Consider the following 22,963-nt stretch of genomic DNA (forward strand, 5'->3'; position numbering starts at 1 on the left):
TGTTCTAGTTTAAAAGCTGCTCTATCTCCTTTTTAAAGGTTAGTGCCAGCAGTCTGGTTCCATTATGGTTAAGGTAAAGCCCATCCCTTCAGAAGAGACCTTCCCTTCCCCTAAAGATTCCGCAGTTCTTTACAAAACTGAATCTCTCTTCCTTGCACCATCGTCTCATCCACGGAGCTCTGCCTGCCTCTGGGGACCTGCGAGTGGAACAGGAAGCATTTCAGAAAATGTTACCCTGGAGGTTCTAGATTTCAGCTTTCTACCTAAGAGCCTGAATTTGGCTTCCAGAACCTCCCTCCCATATTTTCCTATGTCATTGGTGCCCACATGTACCACGACAGCCGGCTCCTCCCCAACACTATCTAAAATCCTATCTAGGTGACGTGTGAGGTCCGCCACCTTTGCACCAGGTAGGCATGTTGCCAGGCGATCCTCACGCCCACCAGCCACCCGGCTGTCTACATTCCTAAATTGAATCACCAACTATGATGGTTGACCTAACCCTTCCTTCCTGGGCAGTAGGCCTTGGAAACACATCCTTGGTGTGAAAGGACAATGCACCACCTGGAGAGCAGGTGTTGGGACTTGAGAGGACTACTTTCCACCCTTAGTCTGAAGGACCTACACTTTGGGATGGGAGGAGAAGTAAAAGCTAGCCAGGGGCCCTGCCACAAAGAACTTATAAATAACTTTATGTCCCCGTCCATATTTTACGTTTACCTTAAGTCGGGGTTACATATTGCTTTCCTTCACAGATGGACTCCTCTCACAGGATTTGATGCCCTTCACAGTAATTCTTTATTTGATTACAGGAAATTACTCTGTTGATGAAATAAAATCCTGCATCCCAGTCATTAAGGAGGGACCTGTCATCGTATATATAATGAGAAATATTGAGGAAATATTAAGGAGAGAGATTTCCAGAATGACAATTATGTATTAAAGTTAGTTAGTGCCCTTCCTGAGGGTACACCAGCTTGAATGGGCAAAGATCTAATAGCTTTTCTTTACAGGAATGGCGCATAAGGATTTTGTGTAACATGTTTTAAGTGTGTGTAATGTGTTTACAGTTCCATGGATGGTGAGAGCATCCCCTCATTCCTGGGTGATGGCAACACCCTCTGCATGCCAGCAGTGGCAGTGCTGGTTTTGGTTCAGATTATTTATATTCAGTCTATAGGAAATATGGGCCTAATGGTTGTGTCTGTTTTATAATATATTCCTTTACATGTGTCTTAGTTTTAAAGTAATACCCTGAGTCGGATATGCTGATCATAGTTCCCTAGGGAAGGTGCATCCCCTAGTGGTGAGATGACATATTACATCTTCTTACTATTAGAACATAAGACATAAGAAATTGCCATGCTGGGTCAGACCAAGGGTCCATCAAGCCCAGCATCCTGTTTCCAACAGAGGCCAAAACCAGGCAACAAGAACCTGGAAATTACCCAAACACTAAGATTGTATATTTTGTTTTGATGTTTTCTGTGGAAAAACTGTAAGTGAAAAAATTGGCTGAGAGTAAAGACACTTACTCTCAGACAATTTTTTCATGGGGGAAGGAGAGTATGGCACCCCTTTGGGAAGGCCACAAGACGTCACTAGGCCTCTGTACAGAACTTTAATATCATGAGCCTTACATCCCCCATCAGTCCTTCCCACCTGGAGAGCTGTGGTTGGATGTCTCAACCCTATTTAGTCCAGCCATTTTAGAACTTCTTGTGATCAGAGAGCCTCCAAACAGTGAGGATGTTTAGGTTTTACTCTCTTGTGAGGCCTCCTAGCCTCACTCTGAAGTTTCATTTTGAAGTGATACCACATCATGCACTCACTGCCAGAGGGTCCTTCTCCCTCTAATTTACAAAGTGATCAATTGTTTACCTCTGATTCCCTTTTGGGGCAAAAAGGCTCTAATCCAGAGGACTGAAGATCTGTCCACGCTAAACCCTAGGTGAGGCAAGCACCATTGACATATCCTGCTGAGAGAGAGAGTGATGGCTGTAGATGTATTCAATTTACCTTTAGAAATATGCTTTGGACATTTGCTGTATGGCGATGTTTTTTCTGATCCACCCCTCCCCATAGGGATGCAGTGCTGGCATAGCCTGATCCCTTTCTGACTTTCCCCAAGAGAATTCCTCAGTAACGACAAGTAAGGATGAAAGAGCAAGCTCGGGAGACTACACTCATGGGACCAGGACAGGCTGAATGTCCAGGAAGGATATGGAGTTAGTTAGGACTGTGATTGAAGGGAATCCTCCAATAGAAATCGTGTTTGGTTGCTGGGTGAGCTTTGCACAATATAAATTGCCATGGGAGCTCTACCCAGTTGTCTGAAATAACCTACAGGGAAATACACATGTACCAGCAGTCAGCTGTAACTTTAATATTATGGACTAATGGACTTTAATTTGATAATTACCCATCAATAAACTTAATTTTAATACCGAAAACTTGGTCCTGTTTGATTTGTCCCAGCATCTCACCCCATGGGATGTACCTACTATCTACACACACTGAAAGCAAGACACCATGGTCTGGGCCATAAGCGAGAGCTTCCCACCATAACAACAATCCACCAGGGGATAGAGAGTCAAGCATGGGAGTTAGGTACTAGCCAGAGCAACCCCAAAGAAAAATACATTTGTTTGTGTGCCCTTGGGACTAAAACCCTTAGTAAGGGTTACATTAAAATTAAGAAAGGACTGTGTGTTTGAGGTGTGGTTTCTGGGGCCCAATTAAGAGAGTTTAGCACACAGGTTACACTTCTAAGTTCTACTGTTTACTTCTTCAGAGGGGATCCTATTGATTTTTTTAGTTCAGAATCCGGCCAAGATCTTTGGCCATTTTTAATTTCTCAAAGCTTCTGCTTTAAAAAAATCTTTGCAGAAAGCAAGTTTTCATCATGCAAGAGCAGATATTTATTGATACACTTACTCTGCCTTTTTGAGGTTCCCTGTGGTTTTCCCCATTAGGTATTCCTTAGTGTTCATGTCTGGTCTGATTAGAATGACATAACATTTGGGGAAGAATATACAACCCAACAACCCAGCACTGGAGGACAAAATTGCAAATATTTCCACAGCTACCATGTATTTCCCTCTTGTGCTTAGGTAAGCAGGAATGAAAGAGAGCCAGACAGCAATGAATATAAGCATACTAAAGGTGATGAACTTAGCCTCATTAAAGCTGTCAGGCAACTTTCTAGCTAAAAAGGCTACAATGAAACTGATAGTAGCCAAAAAACCCATGTATCCCAGCATGCACCAGAATGCAGTCACTGACCCTTCGTTACATTCAAGGATTATCTTCCCCATCTGGGATTTCATGTTCATTTGGGAAAATGGGGGCGCCACAATCAGCCAAATGACACAGATGAGGACTTGGACCAGGCTGCAGGTTAACACCAGGATATTGGGCAGTCGTGGCCCCACCCATGACCTCAGGTTGCTGGTTGGCTTGGTGGCCTTGAAGGCTATAGCCACCATGATGGTCTTGGCCAACAGACAGGAAATACAGATGGCGAATACAATACCAAAGGCAATCTGACGCACTATGCAGATTGGGGTTGTGGGGCGGCCATTGAACACTAATGAGCAGCCGAAGCACAGGATGAGGGCTAATAACAGGAGGTAGCTCAGTTCACGATTGTTTGCTTTCACAAGTGGAGTGTGGCGGTTCCGGATGAAGACTGCAAGGATAGTGGCTGGCACCAGGGCTCCAAGCACTGAGGTAACAGCCAATATCATGCCCAGGGGTTCTTGGTAGGACAGGAACTCAATGGACTTCTCCTGACATCCATCTTTTCTCCTGGTGGGCCACTGGTCATCAGGGCACTTTATACACTCTGTGGCATCTGTAGGAAGAAGAAATTCCATTTGTAGTTTTGATCAAGGAAAATCACTACTTGAATAAAATGAGAAAGGGATCACCATTCATCTTTATAGAGGCTTTATTCTTTCCCAACAACATTTTGTCATTCATCTTCCTGAGTTGTAAGTATGAGGGGGATTGCAAATTGCTTGACTCTGATTACTCCTCTACCAGGATTTTAACCCCTAAGAAATGATTCACAATATGATCAGATACCTGGTTCCATGACATTTCTTAAAGGGAAGGTATATTTTGTATTTGAGATTACTGAACTGTTACTATGGTACCTGCCCCTGCCATTCCAAAGCTCAGGGTTTGTGATTATATTGCTGAAATCAATTACTATGCCAGGTTTACTTTAGCCCTGCCTCTACAGGGTTAATCTTCAGGCTGATAATGAAGGAATTGGTGTGTGCTTAGCCCTTAGGATCCCTTCTGACTTGTCTTCAACCAATCAGAATTAGTCAGTAATGTTTTTATCCATTAAACTGATCTAGACAGAACCACCATATCCTCTAATACCACATGCCATCCTACAAGAAATGCTCATTACAGAATGGACGTCATAGCACTCACCGGTTTGGTTACTAAACTCATCTTCAGAGCAGGGGATGCAGTCAAAGCAGCAGGCAGGTTGCCCATTCAGAATGGCCTTCCTGAACCCAGGACCACAGCTCTCACTGCAGATAGAGACAGGAGCCTTAATGGAGAGAAGTGTGAAGGGGAACAGAGCAAATTTATCTATTAATAATGAACCAAGTGACTGTGTTTTTAAGACGAGAGTAGTATATAAGAAAAAGCACACTGGAAGAAATAAAAAAGTGAAAGTGTACTATAGAAGACAGGGAAAATGCTTTGAAATCTCTACACGCTTCATATCATATGGAGGACAAAACATGGCAAGTGTTAAATAAGGGAGAGATGTAGGAGGAATCATCTGAAATGGCTTGAAGGTAGCCAGTCAATGTGACAAAACATCAGGGAAAGCTAACTGTGTGCTCAATTATCAAAAGCAGAGGGTATCATCAACTGGAGAAAGTTGGTCATATTGCCTTGCCACGTGTATCGGTCACTGGTGAGACCCCATCTTGATTATTGTGTTCATTGCTGGAGACCATAACCTCATAAGGACACTGAAAGGATTCAGTTCAGAAAAAGGCTACTAAAACGCTTGAAAGAGAAACCCTTCAAAGGGAGGCTTAAGACACACAAAATGTAAATGAATGATGAGGTAGACATAACTGGCATCTCAGAGACATGGTAGAAGGAGGATAACCAATAGGACAGTGCTATATCAGGGTACAAATGTTATCACAATGATAGGGAGGATCAACTTGGTGGGGGTATGGCACTTTATGTCCGGCAGGGTATAGAGTCCAACAGGACTCTATGGATAGAAATCCCATGTATGCTGGGGAAGAGTATAGTGATAGGAGTATACTATCGTCCACCTGGCCAAAATGATCAGACAGATGATGAAATGCTAAGAGACATCAGGGAAGCTAACCAATTTGCCAGTGCAGTAATAATGGGAGATTTCAATTACCCCAATATTGAATGGGTAAATGTAAGATCAAAACATGCTAGAGACATAAAGTTCCTGGATGGAATAAACAACTGCTTCATAGAGCAATTGGTTCAGGAACCAATGAGAGAGGGAGCTATTTTAGATTTAATTCTTAGTGGAACGCAGGATTTGGTGAGAGAGGTAACGGTGGTAGGGCCCCTTGGCAATAGTGATCATAGAGATATCTGAAATGGAAGTGGAACAAATGCTAAAAAATGTAAACCCCACCCCACACAAAATTGACGCAATACCTACTATTGAACTTAAGAAATCAGCTAACACAGTCACCCAAACACTGACTAAAATCATAAACCTATCCCTTGAAGAAGGAACAATGCCAGATATACTGAAAGGAGCAATGATAAAACCAATAATTAAGAAAAAAAACAGTGATCCCCTTATCCTGAACAACTATAGGCCAGTATCAAATCTTCCCTTATTAGCTAAATTAATTGAGAAAACAGTACAGAAACAGCTAGCTGAACACCTATATGACAATAACATACTGTATCCATCGCAACACGGATTTCGAAAACACTACAGCACTGAGACATTGCTCCTCTCTCTAACAGATAACATTCTAAGACGTTTTGATAGCGGTAAACACTATATTCTAATAATGCTCGACCTATCGGCAGCCTTCGACACAGTTAACCACAAAATACTACTAAATAGACTAGAAGAAATCGGACTACAAGGCAAAACATTAAACTGGTTCAGCTCATATCTAAAAAACAGGTTTTTCCAAGTTCAGATCAATAACACATTATCAGAAAAAATCAACCTCAAAACAGGGGTTCCGCAGGGATCAGCCCTGTCTGCGACCCTTTTTAACATATACATGCTGCCATTATGCCACTTACTGGCAGGACTAGGAATTATACATTACATTTATGCTGACGATATCCAACTAATTCTACCTATAGATGAGACAATAGAGAAAACATTAAATCTAGCTAACATGTACCTAAGCATTATAAAACAACTACTGACACAAATGGAACTTGTTATTAATATTGATAAAACAGAATTTCTACACCTAGAACGGAAAAATACTGAAATCAGCCAAACCTCAATAATCCTCAAAGACAACCAGAAAATTGAACTAGCTGGAAAAGTATGTAACCTTGGAATAATAATGGACCCTGAAATCAATCTAAAACAGCACATATCACTAAAAGTAAAGGAAGGATACGCAAAACTCATGGTACTCAGAAAACTAAAACCACTACTAACTCAAAATGATTTCTGAACAATTCTACAGGCACTAATTTTCTCCAGCACGGATTACTGTAATGCCCTGCTGCTAGGACTACCAAATACTACGTTAAGACCACTTCAAATACTTCAAAACACAGCAGCTAGAATACTAACCGGAAAAAGGAGGAGGGACCACATAACCGAAACCCTAGCGGAACTACATTGGTTACCGATTGAACACAGAATTAAATACAAAACCCTATGTACCATCCATAAACTAATTCATGATGAGAAATCAGACTGGCTAAACACAGCATTACGGGTACACGTCCCACACAGAAATCTTTGATCAGCAAATAAAGCACTCCTAACCATCCCTTCAGTTAAAACAGCAAGACTAACCCAAGTGAGGGAAAGGGCCTTATCATTAGCAGGACCCACAATTTGGAACACAATGCCTCCAGAGATCAGATTACAAAGTGATCTCAAGGCATTTAAGAGAAGTTTAAAAACATGGCTTTTTAAACAGGCATTTTACAAGGAGACGGGAGAATAGAAATTATTCAGGAATAAGCAGATAAACACCGACACACAGTACTTATGACAATACAGTAGAGTAGTCTATGAACCCCACATCACAACTAGCATATTGATAACACTATGTATAATACATTTACCCGTAAAAGTACTTTCAGTACACTCGGTCATGACCCACTTCTCTAAAAATTATTTTGTCTAATGATATATTGTAACCAAACCTTTGACGGCACCTGTTAGAATGTACTATAGTACACTTTTACTTACATTAAATATGTGCCTACATGTAAACCGTTGCGATGGTATATAACTTAGTGACGGTATAGAAAAGATTTTAAATAAATAAATAAATAAATAAATAAATAATATGACAAATTTCAACTTATGACTAGATGGGAGACAATATGTAAATCTACAGCTCTAACACTGAAATTTCAAAAGGGAAACTTTGATAAAACGAGGAAAATAGAGAAAAACTGAAAGGTGAAGCTGAAAAGGTTAAAAGTGTACAACAGGCATGGACATTGTTTAAAAATACAATCTTAGAAGCGCAGTCCAGATGTATTCTACGCATTAAGAGAGGTGGAAAGAAGACCAAATGATTACTGGCATGGATAAAAGGTGAGGTGAAAGATTTTAGCCCAAAAGACATCCTTCAAAAATTGGAAGAATCATTCATCTAAAGAAAATAGGAAAAAAGCGTAAGCATTGTCAAGTTAAGTGTAAAACATTGATAAGGCAGGCTAAGATAGAATTTGAAATGAAGTTGGCTGTAGAGGCAAAAACTCATAATAAAAACTTTTTAAAATATATCCAAAGCAAGAAACCTAAACCTGTGAGGGAGTCAGTTGGACCTTAGATGATTGAGGGGTTAAAGGGGCTCTTAGGGAAGATGAGGCCATTGCAGAAAGACTAAATGAATTCTTTGCTTCTGTGTTTACTAATGAGGATGTTGGCGAGATATCAGTTCTGGAGATGGTTTTCAATGGTGATGAGTCAGATGAACTGAACCAAATCACTGTGAACCTGGAAGATGTAGTAGGCCAGATTGACAAACTAAAGAGTAGCAAATCATCTGGAAAAGATGGTATGCAGGCCAGGGTTCTGAAGGAACTAAAAAATGAAATTTCTTATCCATTAGTTAAAATTTGTAATCTATCATTAAAATCATCCATAGTACTTGAAGACTGGAGGGTGGCCAATGTAACCCCAATATTTAAAAAGGGCTCCAGGGGCGATCCAGGAAACTATAGACTAGTGAGCTTGACTTCAGTGCTGGGAAAAATAGTGGAAACTGTTCTAAAGATCAAAATCACACAGCATGTAGAAAGACATGGTTTAATGGAACATAGCATGGATTTACCCAAGAGAAGTCTTGCCTCACAAATCTGCTTCATTTATTTGAAGGGGTTAATAAACATGTGGCTAAAGTAGCGTATCTCGATTTTCAGAAGGCGTTTGACAAAGTCCCTCATGAGAGGCTTCTAAGAAAATTAAAAAGTCATGGGTTAGGAGGCGATGTCCTTTTGTGGATTACAAACTGGTTAAAAGACAGGAAACAGAGAGTAGGATTAAAATGGTCATTTTCTCAGTGGAAAAGGGTAAACAGGGTTGTGACTCATGGATCTGTACTTGGATCAGTGCTTTTCAATATATTTATTGTTATAATTCGTGTGTGTGTGGGCCCCTGGGCTGAAGTGAGATGTGGCACCGCCCATGAGGAGGAGCCCTGTGAGCCTCACTGTCGGGGACGTGAGGTCTCAGCTGAAGTATGTGTTTGTACAGCAAACAAATGGAGAGAGAGAGTGGATAGACAGAGAGAACAGTAAGAGCGTGAAGAGAATGACTCCAGGGGTTGGAGCCAATACAAGATACTGGTGTAGGTGCAGCTCTGACCACAGTCTCTGTCACTGACCTTTCACCTCACACCCGGGGTACTGGGTGTGAGGTGAAAGGTCAAGCAGACCTGATGGTAGTCCGTAGAGAGAAAGGCAGTGGCCCGCGAAGTGGGGTACACCTGATGAGGGATCCACTTGTAGATGGTAAGGCAAGGCCTCTGAGGAATGCCCGATGAGGGTCCTCTGTAGATGATAAGGTAATGGCCCACGGAGTGGGGTACACCGAGGAGGCTCCTCTGTAGATGATCTGGCAATGGTCCGTGGAGCAGGGTACACCGATGAGGGTCCTTCGATAGAGGGTTGTGGCACTGGCCCACAGAGTGGGGTACATAGATGAGGGTCCTCAGAAGCAGATTCGGCAATGGCCCACGATGCGGGGTACACCTAAAGAAGGTCCTCAAGTGAAGTAGGGTGAAGATCCACAGAGCGGGGTACTCACTAGGAGAAGCATAGGTTCCAGAGGAAGCCCCGGGCGCGGGGGTAGGCTGGAGTCCTGGGCGCAGGCCCTCTGAGGAACAGATACCCAGAGTCAGAAGAGGGGGCCCCCGAGGAGCGGGTACCCATGGCGTCTCTCGCCGAGGAGCAGGAACAGGAACTGATGTAGCAAAGCGGAATTAGCAAGAGGGAACTCTTTGCAAAGTTGTAGGCAGAGAGGACCAGCTGGTTTAAGTATCCGAGAGGTATGACATCATCTGATGTGTACTTAACTGGCCTGCGCATGCGCGCCTAAGATGTCTTGGAGGGAAGATGGCGGTCGGCAGCATCTGGGTAGGCCTAGGAGGCCCGGGAACAGGAGCGAGCAGCTCGGTAATGGCTTCCAGAGGCTGCGAGTCTTCCCAGCACGGTAGAGGAGGTGAAGCAAGTGGTGAGCAAGAGCGGTTGCAGCCGTCTGTGACTGAAGGGTGTAACAGTACCCCCTTTCTTAGGGCCCCTTCCCGGGGGTTTTGGCTTTATTGGGTGAGACTGATGGAACTGTTTGATCAGGTCCTTGTCAAGGATATTGACTGCAGGCTCCCAGATGTTCTCATCCGGGCCATATCCTTCCCAAGAAATTAAGTACTCCCATCGCCTTCCACGTTTCCTCACGTCCAGGATGTCCTGTACTTGATACGTGGTATCCTCTTCGGATTCCAGAGGTTGGGGTTCAGGTGGAGTCCTGGAGAATTCAGACAAAATGAGAGATTTCAAAAGCGAGATATGGAAGGCGTTGTGAATTTTCAGTGATGCGGGCAAGTGAAGACTGTAAGTGACCGAACCCAGCTGGCGGAGTACCGAGAACAGCTCGATGTATCGTGGGGCAAAGCAGCCGATGACCAAACGAATGAAGCAGGTGCTGAGCCACACCTTGTCTCCAGGTTTAAACTGTGGGGCTGCCCGGTGATGTGCATCTTAGAATTTTTTGGACTTCTGAGCTGCTTGCTGCAGAAGTTGTTTCATATGATCCCAGAGTTTGTGCAGTTCTTGGGCTGTGGCTTGTGCAGCCGGTGAGGGCACAGATAGTGGCATTGGGAGAGGAGGCAGAGGCTGGTGTCCATACACTACTTGGAAGAGTGATGATCCAGTTTCTTTAGAAAAGTGAGAGTTCAAGGTGAACTCGGCCCAGGGCAATAGTTCAGATCAGTCATTCTGTCGAGAGTTCACATATGCCCGGAGAAATTGTTTCAACGTCCGGTTAGTCTTTTCGGTCTGCCCATTAGACTGCGGATGATAGGCTGAAGTAAGATCCAGAGCAATATCAAACTTTTGACACAGGCATCTCCAAAACATGGCAGTGAACTGAACTACTCGATCGAAGAGTATATGTCTGGGCAGGCCATGAAGGTGGAAGATGTGGCGGATAAATAGTTTTGCCAACTCTGGGGTTGAAGGTAGACCAGGTAGTGCCACGAAGTGAGCCATCTTGGAAAAACAGTCCACTGTGACCCAAATAGTGTTGTGGCTACTGGAAGGGGGAAGGTCCACTATAAAGTCCATGGCTATGTGTGTCCACGGCTCGCTGGGTGCAGGAAGAGGCTGTAAGAGGCCCCAAGGATGACCGGCTGGGGGCTTCTGGCCTGCGCAAGTGGGGCAAGACTCCACATAGGCCTGAACGTCTTTTTTAAGGGTAGGCCACCAATAGAGCCTCTGAAGGGTAGCTAAGGTCCTAGCTTGACCAGGATGACCAGCCAGTAACGAATCATGGGCCCAGCATAGGAATTTCCTTCTGAGTGGTTGAGGCACCACCATCTTCCCGGGTGGTACAGCATGGGTGGCGGCGAGAAGCACTCTTGTGGGGTCAATAATGTGGTGTGGTATATCAGGAATGTCTTCTGTGGTAAATGAGCAAGAGAGGGCATCCTCTCAGGTGTTCTTGTCTCCCGGATGATATCTCAGGAGGAAATTGAACTGAGTATAAAAAAAGAGACCAGTGGGCCTGCCTGTGATTAATGTGCTGTGCTTGGTGCAAGTACTCAAGATTCTTGTGGACAGTGTAGACCATGATTTGATGTTGTGCTCCCTTGAGCCAGGGATGCCACTCCTCGAAAACAAGTTTGATTGCCATTCTTTGTCCCCTATTCCATAGCTACGGTCCACCAGAGAGAAGTGATGGGAGAAGAAGGAACACGGGTGTAGGGTGTAGGATGTGATTGGCGGAATGCTGGCTGAGGACGGCACTCACTCTAATGAAGGGACATCGGGGGTCAGGATGACATAGGCATGGCTCGCATAGGAAAGCCTCCTTGAGGTTATGGAAGGCAAGCATGGCTTCAGGTGACCACTGAGAGGGGTTGGCCCCTTTACGGGTCATGGCAGTAAGAGGCAGTAAGTGTAGAATAATTCTGAATGAATGACCTATAGTAGTTCGTGAACCCTAGGAATCTTCGGAGTGCCTTAAAGCCCATTGGGGGAGGCCAATCACAAATACTCTTGGTCTTCTGCGGATCCATCTGGAACCCCTGGCTCGAGACCATGTAGCCTAGAAAAGGGACTGATTCTTGGTTGAAAGAGCATTTCTCCAACTTAGCAAATAACTGATTGTCCCTTAATCGTTGGAGGAAGTTGATGATGTCCTGATGATGGCTCCGAGGGTCCTGGGAGAACATCAGGATATCATCCAGATACACGATGACACAAGTGTAAAACAAGTATCTGAAGATCTTATTCATCATATTCTGGAATACTGTTGGAGTCTTGCAAAGGCCAAATGGCATGACTAAATATTCAAAATGGCCATCACGGGTGTTAAATGCGGTCTTCCACTCATCACCCTGGCATATTCTCATGAGGTTGTAGCTCCTCTAAGGTCTAATTTAGTAAATATTTTGGCTCCCTGAAGCCTGTCAAACAGTTCTGAAATTAGAGGTAAAGGGTATCGGTCCTTCAGAGTAATCTCATTGAGACCACAACAGTCTATGCATGGCCGAAGAGAGCCATCCTTCTTTTTTACAAAAAAGAATCCTGCTCCCACAGGGGATTTGGATGGACGAATGAACCCTTTCTCAAGGTTCTCCTGTATGTAGTCAGACATTGCTTTTGTCTCTGTCAAGGAGAGGGGGTAAACCCGCCCTCGTGGAGGCTCGCTGTCCGGCAAGAGATTGATCGCATAATCAAATGAGCGGTGAGGAGGCAAAGTGTCTGCAGCTTTCTTTGAAAAGACATCCAAGAAGGAGGAGTATTGCATAGGAAGACCAGGAAGCGAAATGGTGGCAGCTAGGCAGGGCATAGGGGATACCACTTCTAAACACCTCTTATGACAGGTGTCGCACCAGTGAGACAGTTGTAGGGTACTCCAATCGAACTGTGGGGAGTGAAGTTTCAGCCAAGGTAGTCCCAGAACCACTGGGTGTATAGCTTTATCCAGTATTAAAAAGGAAATGGTCTCTTTATGCAAGTAACTGGTGCGGAGTTGGATGGGAACTGTGGAAGCAGTAACCTCACCAGGTAAAGGTTTGCCATGGATGGAGGAGAGTAGCAGTGGTGTAGGTGTATGGACGGTGGGGATCCTAAGATGCTCCACGAGTTATCTTAGAATGAAATTTCCACCGGCTCTGGAATCCACCAATGCCAGGGAATGGAACTCTAGTGCATCCAGGCTAATGGTCACTGGTAGTGTCAATGGAGGAGAGGGTGATGTCAGGCCTAGGAGGAGGCCTCCAGCAGAACCTAGGCCTGGGAGTTTCCCAGACAGAGTGGGCATGAAGGAACCACGTGGCCCAGCTGGCCACAATACAAGCAGAGACCTGACCTCTGACGTCGGTGTCTCTTTAGAAGATAGGTGACTATGGCCCATTTGCATCGGCTTCTCTTTTTCGCCGCTAGGTGTAGTGATAGCTTGAGTAGTGGGTGTAGGACGAACGCGTGGGGTTGAAGGAGCCAGCTTCTTGGACGTACGCCCTTCGTGGGTATGCTCACGGAGACGGCAGTCTATCCGACCAGCGAGGTCTATGAGAGAGTCCAAGGTCTCAGGCAGTTCTCATGTGGCTAATTCATCTTTAATGCGCGGGCTGAGGCCCTCCAGGAATATGGCACATAGGCAGCCCGGGTCCCAAAGTAGTTCAGAGGCGAGAGTTCTGAACTCGATGACGTAGTCAGTCAGAGACCTGGAACCTTGTTGTAAATGCAGGAGCGTGGAGCCCGAAATGGACTTCTGAGCTGGGATGTCAAATACAGTATGGAACAGGGCCAGGAAGCCTGGTAGGTCTTGCAGGACGGGGTCCATCCATTCCAAGAGGGGTGATGCCCAGGCCAGGACTTTCCCATCTAAAAGGGATAAGATGTATGTCGCCTTGAATATTGCATCCGGAAAGTATGCAGGTTGTAAGGAAATGTGCATGTTGCACTGATTCAAGAAAGCCCTACAGGACAAGGGATCACCTGCAAAATGAGGTGGCGCCAGCAAGGGCACTGTAGGCCGGAATGAGGATGCTTGTGTAGCCAGACTGGGCTTAGCAGGCATCGAGGCTAAATTCAGCCGGGTATTCAGGTGATTGATGGCGTTAGCCATGTTCTCCAAAGTCTTTTGCTGTTCTGTAAGACGCTGGGCCAGGACGGGAATGGCCTGGATGTCCGAGTACTGTGCCGGGTCCATGGACTTAGCAATCTGTTAGGATATGTGTGTCAGTGGGCCCCTGGGCCAAAGTGAGAGGTGGCACCGTCCATGGGGAGGAGCCTCATGAGCCTCACTGTCGGGGAAGCGAGGTCTCAGCTGAAGTACGCGTTTGTACAGCAAACAAATGGAGAGAGAGAGAAAGAGAGAGTGGATAGATAGAGAGAACAGTAAGAGCATGAAGAGAATGACTCCAGGGTTTGGAGCCAAGGAGCCAATACAGGATACTGGCGTAGGTGCAGCTCTGATCATAGTATCTGTCACTGATATAGCATATTGCACCCCGGGGTACGGGGTGTGAGGTGAAAGGTCGAGCAGACCTGATGGTAGTCCATCCGTAGAGAGAAAGGTAGTGGCCCACGGAGCGGTGTACACCTGATGAGGGATCCACTTGTAGATGGTAAGGCAAGGCCTCTGAGGAATGCCCGATGAGAGTTCTCTGTAGATGATAAGGTAATGGCCCATGGAGCGATGTACACCGAGGAGGGTCCTCCGTAGATGATGTAGCAATGGTCCGCGGAGCGGGGTACACGAGGAGGGTCCTCAGAAGCAGATTCGGCAATGGTCTACGATGCAGAGTACACAAAAAGAAGGTCCTCGAGTGAAGTAGGGTGAAGGTCCGTAGAGCAGGGTACTCACTAGGAGAAGCATAGGTTCCAGAGGAAGCCCCAGGAGTGGGGGAAGGCTGGAGTCCTGGGCACATGCCCTCTAAGGAGCTGATACCTGGAGATGGAACAGGGGGCCCCCGAAGAGCAGGTACCCATGGCGTCTCTCGCTGAGGAGCAGGAACAGGAACTGACGTAGCGAAGTGGAATTAGCAAGAGGGAACTACTTGCCAAGTCGTAGGCAGAGAGGACCAGTTGGTTTAAGTATCTGAGAGGTCTGACATCATCTGAGAGGGACGCCCCCGAGGTTCCCGCCATGACGTGTACTTAGCTGGCCTGCGCATGCACGCCTAGGAGGTCTTGGAGGGAAGATGGCGGTCGGCAGCATCTGGGTAGGCACGGGAACAGGAGCAAGCAGGTCGGTAATGGCTGCCAGAGGCCGTGAGTCTTCCCAGCGTGGTAGAGAAGGTGAAGCAAGAGGTGAGAAAAAGCGGTTGCAGCCATCTGTGACTGACGGGCGTAACATTTATAAATGATCTAGAAAGGAATAAGATGAGTGACGTAATCAAATTTGCAGATCTTACAAAATTATTCAGAGTAGTTAAATCACAAGCGGATTGTAATAAATTGCAGGAGGACCTTGTGAGACTGGAAGATTGGGCATCCAAATGGCAGATGAAATTTAATGTGGACAAGTGCATTGTAATACATAATGGAAAAACAACCCTTGCTGTAGTTACACAATGTTAGGTTCCATATTAGGAGCAACCACCCAGGAAAAAGATCTAGGCATCATAGTGGATAATACTTTAAAATTTTAGGCTCAGGGTGCTGTGACAGTCAAAAAAGCAAACAGAATGTTGGAAATTATTAGAAAGGGAATGGTGAATAAAACGGAAAATGTCATAATGTTCCTGTATCGCTCCATGGTGAGACTGCACTTTCAGTACTGTATACAATTCTGATTGCCGCGTCTCAAAAAAAGATATAGTTGCAATGGAAAAGGGACAGAGAAGGGCGACCAGTATGATAAAGAGGATGGAACAGCTCCATTATGAGGAAAGGCTAAAGAGTTTAGAGCTGTTCAGCATGGAGAAGAGACGACTGAGGGGGAGATATGTTAGAGGTCTTTAAAATCACGAGAGGTCTAGAATGGGTAAATATGAATTGTTTATTTACTCTTTCGGATAATAGAAGGACTAGGGGGCACTCCATGAAGTTAGCAAGTAGCACATTGAAAAGTAATTGGAAAAAATTATTTTTCACTCAACTTATAATTAAGCTCTGGAATTTGCTGCCAAAGGATGTGATTAGTGCAGTTAGTGTAGCTGGGTTTAAAAAAGGTTTGGAGAAGTTCTTGGAGGAGAAGTCCATTAAATTCTATTAATCAAGTGGACTTAAGGAATAGCCACTGCTATTACTGGCATCAGTAGCATGGGATATACTTAGTTTTGGGGTACTTGCCAGGTACTTGTAGCTTGTAGCTGTTGGAAACAGGATGGTGAGCTTGATGGTCCTTTGGCCTGACCCAGTATGGCAATTTCTTATGTTCTTATGTTGTTATGGATGAAAGAGGGAAGGAGGGGATATGATTGAAACATTCAAACTTTTTAAAGGCTTCAGTTCAGGATAAGAAGGAGTCATGAAATTATGTTGATGAGAGGAAGATAAAATGAGAGAATACTTTTTTACTGAGAGAGTGGAAACTGCCTGTAATAAACCACCAGCAGAGGTAGGGGAAACCAAGACCGTGACTGAATTGAAGAATGGTTGCGAGAGAAACAGAGGGTAGTTGGGAAATTGTGGTATTGAAAAACAATCCACTCTTCATGGGGTGAGGAACTATAGGAGAGAATGTTTGATGGTTATTACTGTGAGTTGAGATGTCATGAGAGTGAGGGATGCTAGGAGGGGTCAGGTTGATGGTTATTACTATGTGCAGAAAGGATTTTTTCTTTTTATAACAGCACAGAACAGTTGATCTTCTTCAGCCAAACAAAACAATTATTTTAAGTAGATAGCCCCCGACCCACAGAAGTTATTGCAAAGATTTCAGAGGAAGCCATTTGGTCTTCTCTGCCATTAATGTTCCTTTCTCTCTACTCCATGCATTTTTTTGAATTATGTCACTGTTTTGGCTCCTAACATTTCCCTTTGAGCTTCACTTTCTTCAGCTTCATATCATGACCCCTTGGCCTTGAATTTTTCTTTCTATTGAAAATTCTACATTACAGTACCTTACTAAAGCCTGCATCATATTTGCGTCATGTCTCTCCTCTCCCTGTTTTTTTCTAGAAAGTTCATCTTCGATTTCTGTGTGTATGACACACAGTGCCGGCCATTCAATATTTTGGGAATTCTTCTTGGAACTGTCTTCAGCTTTTGTTGATGTAGTTTCTAGGGATGTGAATCGTTTTAGGACGATTAAAATTATCGTCCGATAATTTTAATATCGTCTTAAACCGTTATGGAACACAATACAATAGAGATTCTAACGATTTATCGTTATAAATCGTTAGAATCGTGAGCCGGCACACTAAAACCCCCTAAAACCCACCCCCGACCCTTTAAATTAAACCCCCCACCCTCCCGAACCCCCCCCCCCAATGACTTAAATAACCTGCGGGTCCAGCGGCGGTCCGGAACGGCAGCGGTCCGGAACGGGCTCCTGCTACTGAATCTTGTTGTCTTCAGCCGGCGCCATTTTCCAAAATGGCGCCGAAAAATGGCGGCGGCATAGACGAACACGATTGGACGGCAGGAGGTCCTTCCGGACCCCCGCTGGACTTTTGGCAAGTCTTGTGGGGGTCAGGAGGCCCCCCCAAGCTGGCCAAAAGTTCCTGGAGGTCCAGCGGGGGTCAGGGAGCGATTTCCCGCCGCGAATCGTTTTCGTACGGAAAATGGCGCCGGCAGGAGATCGACTGCAGGAGGTCATTCAGCGAGGGTTCCGGCGCCTCGCTGAATGACCTCCTGCAGTCGATCTCCTGCCGGCGCCATTTTCCGTACGAAAACGATTCGTGGCGGGAAATCGCTCCCTGACCCCCGCTGGACCTCCAGGAACTTTTGGCCAGCTTGGGGGGGGGCCTCCTGACCCCCACAAGACTTGCCAAAAGTCCAGCGGGGGTCCGGAAGGACCTCCTGCCGTCCAATCGTGTTCGTCTATGGCCGCCGCCATTTTTCGGCGCCATTTTGGAAAATGGCGCCGGCTGAAGACAACAAGATTCAGTAGCAGGAGCCCGTTCCGGACCGCTGCCGGACCCGCAGGTTATTTAAGTCATTTGGGGGGGGTTCGGGAGGTGGGGGATTTAATTTAAGGGTCGGGGGTGGGTTTTAGGGGGTTTTAATGTGCCGGTTTTGCGATTTTACGTTTTTTTCGATTTTTCACGATTTTTCACGATATTTTACCCCCCCAAACGGCAACAATACGATTCCCTCCCCCTCCCAGCCGAAATCGATCGTTAAGACGATCGAGGACACGATTCACATCCCTAGTAGTTTCCAGAAATGCACCCAGTACTCAACATGAGATTTCACCAGAGACCTGTACCGTACAGGAATAATATTGCACCATGTTTTTCAGTAGTAATACCTCCCTTTATCTACCCAAGTATACTATTAACATATTGTTGACTAGAACTGACGTTTGCTATGTCTTCCCATAGAAGCTTTCCCAAGATAAAGACTGGCAACCTTCTGGAATATGGGGTGGTGACTTTAGTACTGAAAAATAATTACTGGAAAATAAATCAGTCAGACTCAAAGGAATGCAAAAATGAATTTGATTGATCAAGCCCATTCAAGTCCAATATTGTCGCATCTGAAACTGGATTTCAATAAGATGAAAAACAGGTTCCTCCTATCACTACTTCTGAGCATCTTGCAAATCAGTTTTCTGTGAAAACGGAGGAGTCATCTAACCTGTGTATAGTTGCCACTCCACACAATGGCACTGGTGTTGATCTCGATGTCCCGGCCAGCAGCTTCTCTAGAGTCATAGTGGCCAATCTTTATATAGGCAAAGGAGGCACTTGAAGGCACTTGCCAGTTAAGAATGTCATAAGAAGCTGGAAAGTTGCCCTTTTGGTCAAAGAAAATCTCCCGGCCCATGGTGTTCTGGAAACGCACCTTCCATATGTAATGTAGGAGCTATGCAGGGAAAAGGAGACGTGGTTGCATTGATTTTATACAGTGGCAGCCTGATTTCATGGAGGAGATTTGCAATGGTGTTTTTCATTGATTGCTCACTGTAATTGATTTGTTTCCCTAAAACACAACACAAACCACTAAAATTGTTCGAGGTTTCAGCAGAAACCTTTAGACAGTTCTGAAGAGTAAGATATTTCTGTGGCTTCTTTGCAGACACCTAGGTGCATAGAGTCTTAATCATCTCATAGGTCCTTGATAAGCTGGGCTGTTTACAGGCTGCAATGCCTTTTATCAGATTGTCTGGAGAAGGCCCCTGTGTCTGCAAAGTTGATGTATAGTAACTTCTTTGGACAAACTTTATACTAATGTGAGAAAATATATCACAATATGAAAAGAAACAGAGAAGTCTAGAATTTTCTCAAGAATCTGCACATCACTGTAAGACAATGAAAAGTTTTGGAAAACAATTGGCTGCATTTCAAAGAGCTGGTCAGGATCAATGCACAGAATGAGGCAGGTAATCAGGGGTAGATTTGTTGGGCCTGCATAAGTGGATTTTCATTAACCTAAAATCATGCACAAACTTTCACCACATGCATTCTCTTAGCCACAGAGTAAAGGGCCAGGCCATAGAGCATTTTGGAAGCATGGTAGGAAAAACTACATGTATATTTAAGTTGAAAAAATATATATGTCCATAGCAAGCAAGCCACTAACATGCAAACTTTATAGAGACCAGCTGACTCTAAAAGCCACAAACAAAAGTCTCCATTCATCATCCCATCCATAGCTCGGGTTTCTATGTACAAAACTAATAAGAGGGCTTTCTCCTGCCTGGGCTCCAAACTGTGGTATACCATCAAGGACTACCTGTCCTTCAGAAAACACCACAAGGCCTGGCAGGCCTGGGTATTCAGATCAGTTTTCCCAATATTTCAAAAACCAAAAAAATCACCCTTCCCTGTCCTTCTCCTCCATACTGAATAATACTCCACCATGACCCCCAGAGAGGACAGCACACCTGGATTGATTTACATACTCAATCTTAACCTATATGTGTTATAGTGTTTTATGTATGCTGCAAATTGCAAAAAGTAATAAATAATAATAATTCCTTATCATCCCTACCAGACCAGTTCCCATGAAGACAGAGAAAGAAAGATTTATTGGAACCACATGCATTGTGCCACCTGCAGACTGCCAGTATATCTCTTTCTCCAGCAGATGTTGGAGGTGTAGCATTGGATCTGGAGGATGAATTCTTTAAAGGGTGATGTAATTCTTGGTCCTCCACCCCTTTCTGTTTGAGAGAGTGAAGGTGAGTGGATGGTTTGGTGACCTTTTTCTTATAGGTAATGGAGGGGAACTGAAAACTAGTGGTACTGGTTCCCTCTTTGCCCTGCACTCCCCATGGCTTTTGGTGCTGTCTCCTGGGACCTTATGAGGAGTCAGAATCCCTTTCCTTCTTTTTGTGCTTGTTGGGGTTCCTGGCTTACCTGGATTGTCTGACAACCTGTGTCTTTAAAACAAGTTAAAAAAAAAGAGCCCGAGTAATCAAATATGCCAGTTCTTCCTTTTTAAACAGCCTGACCACCCAGGGAACATCCCCCTCATCCACTGGATTCTTGGAGGCAGAATCAGGCCAGTCAGGAGGAGCAAGCTTGTAGGTCAGTGAATTTTGTGATGCAGTGAATGAGGCCTAAACATGTTTGCAGGAGTTTCAGCAGCGTTATGTTTAAGGACATTTTTAAGGCTACCCACATGGGGAAGACAAGATGGCTGCCACCGTGGAGCACAGGAAAGTGTCCCAGTTGTGGGAGCCTCAAAAATGTATCATCTAATAGGTTGTGGCTTCTCATCTGGTGTTAACATGTCTATGGTGGCTCAGACCTGTGCTACTCAACTCAAGGAGGCTTCTTTGGAGCCTCCTCTGCTTTCCCCAGTGGATCAGACTAACCCTACCAGGGGAGTCAAGGGAGGGCTTGGAAATTGGGTAAGAGGAGGATATCTCCAAATTGAATGGAAGGTGTTTTAATAAGCGTTTGACATTCTCAATAAGACACCAAATCTGCAGGGTCATTCATCAAAATGCATTGGGCGGGGGGAGAGAGAACGAGCCTCTGGGATGACATACAAATTAGTCAACTATTTATATCACCATAGGAGGGTCAACTAGTAACTTCGGGTGCGGTTTTGGTGGTGGTCTATGGCTTTGGGGCCAGTTTTACATTCACAGTGAGATGTACAAACAGCACAGTATACCTCAGTTAACATCTGATGTGATATGGAGTGAAGAAAGGTACACAAAGATGAGATTTCTACAATGTGCTCTCACCCTAGGTCGATAGCCCCTAGTTAGAAAGCTCATCATGCTAGGGTAAGAACGTTGTAGAAATCTCATCTTTGTATAGCTTTCCTCACTCCAAATCACATCAAATGTTCACTGATGTGTACTGTGCTGTTCGTATATCTCACTGTGAATGTAAAACTGGCCTCAAAACCCTAGACCACCACCAAAACCTCAAATCAAGTTACTAGCTGACCCTCCTACAGTGGAATAATAGTTGACTTATATAAGAGGCTTATAAAGTAGGGATGTGAATCTTTTTGACGATTTAAAAAAAATCGTCAGATATTTTTTAAATCATCAAAAATCGTTAGAGTCGCGATAAAATAGAAATTCCCCCGATTTATCATGAAAAATCGTAAATCGGGGGAGGGGGGGAGGGGGGGAAAACTGGCACACAAAAACAACCCCTAAACCCACCCCGACCCTTTAAAACAAATCCCTCACCCTCCCTCACCCCCCCAAAATGTTTTAAATTACCTGTGGTCCAGTGGGGGGGTCACGGCGCGATCTCCCGCTCTCGGGCCATCGGCGCCATTTTGGCTGCCACTAATATAAATGGCGCCGATGGCCCGATAAAAAAAAAACCCACCCGACCCTTTAAAATGACACCCTTAGCCTCCCCCACCCTCCCAAACCCACCCCCCCCCCCAAAAACCTTTTAAAATTCCCTGGTGGTCCAGCGGGGGCACGGGGAGCGATCTCTCGCTCTCAGGCCATCGGCTGCCACTAATAAAAATGGCGCCGATGGCCCTTTGCCCTTACCATGTGACAGGGTATCTGTGCCATTGGCTGGCCCCTGTCACATGGTAGGAGCACTGGATGGCCGGCGCTGGACACCCAGGGACTTTTGGCCAGCTTGGGGGGCCTCCTGACCCCCACAAGACTTGTCAAAAATCCAGCGGGTGTCCAGGAGTGACCTCCTGCACTCAGGCCGTATTGCCAGTATTCAAAATGGCGCCCACGCTACCTTTGCCCTCACTATGTCACAGGGGCCGACGGCCGGCCCCTGTGACACAGTGAGGGCAAAGGCTAGCGGCTGCCAGTACTGAAAATGGCGTCGGCGCTAGCCTTTGCCCTCACTATGTCACGGGGCCGACCGTCGGCCCCTATGACATAGTGATGGCAAAGGTAGCACCGGCACCATTTTGAATACTGGCAATATGGCCCGAGTGCAGGAGGTCGCTCCCGGACCCCCGCTGAACTTTTGGCAAGTCTTCTGGGGGTCAGGAGGCCCCCCCAAGCTGGCCAAAAGTCCCTGGGGGCCCAGCGGGGGTCCGGGAGCGATCTCCTGCATTCAGGCCGTATTGCCAGTATTCAAAATGGCGCCGGCGCCACCTTTGCCCTGTCACATGGTAAGGGCAAAGGGCCATCGGCGCCATTTTTATTAACGCAGCCGATGGCCTGAGAGCGGGAGATTGCTCCCCGTGCTCCCGCTGGACCTCCAGGTAATTTTAAAACCTTTTTTGGGGGTTCGGGAGGGTAGGGGAGGGTTTTTTGATTATCGGATCGGGCGCAGCCGATAATCAAAACTCAAATCGGGCTAGGCAATAAAAATTTTAAGATTTGGATTGGAACCGGAACCGATCAGATTCCGGTTCCGATTCACATCTCTATTATAAAGATGTTCTATTTCTCTCTCTCTCTCTCTCCCTCTCTCACCTTCACTATCACTCTCAAGAAATTCCTGTCTGGGCACTTTGC

The 22,963-nt window shown here is 45.4% G+C and overlaps 1 protein-coding gene across 1 annotated transcript in view; it reads right to left on the reverse strand.

Moving 5' to 3' along the window:
- Positions 1–2,933: 2,933 nt before the first annotated feature.
- The window catches only part of LOC115081128 (extracellular calcium-sensing receptor-like), a 36,927-nt gene continuing 16,897 nt past the window's right edge, over positions 2,934–22,963 (reverse strand). Inside the window, exons 3-5 of the mRNA XM_029585636.1 lie at positions 18,685–18,912; positions 4,450–4,573; positions 2,934–3,856 (exon numbers count right to left, since the gene is read on the reverse strand). Of these exons, the coding sequence (XP_029441496.1) occupies positions 2,934–3,856; positions 4,450–4,573; positions 18,685–18,912 (1,275 nt within the window). The remainder of the gene's footprint in view (positions 3,857–4,449; positions 4,574–18,684; positions 18,913–22,963) is intronic.

Source organism: Rhinatrema bivittatum, chromosome 19, assembly GCF_901001135.1.
Source record: "Rhinatrema bivittatum chromosome 19, aRhiBiv1.1, whole genome shotgun sequence".
NCBI classification, from domain to species: Eukaryota; Metazoa; Chordata; class Amphibia; order Gymnophiona; family Rhinatrematidae; genus Rhinatrema; species Rhinatrema bivittatum.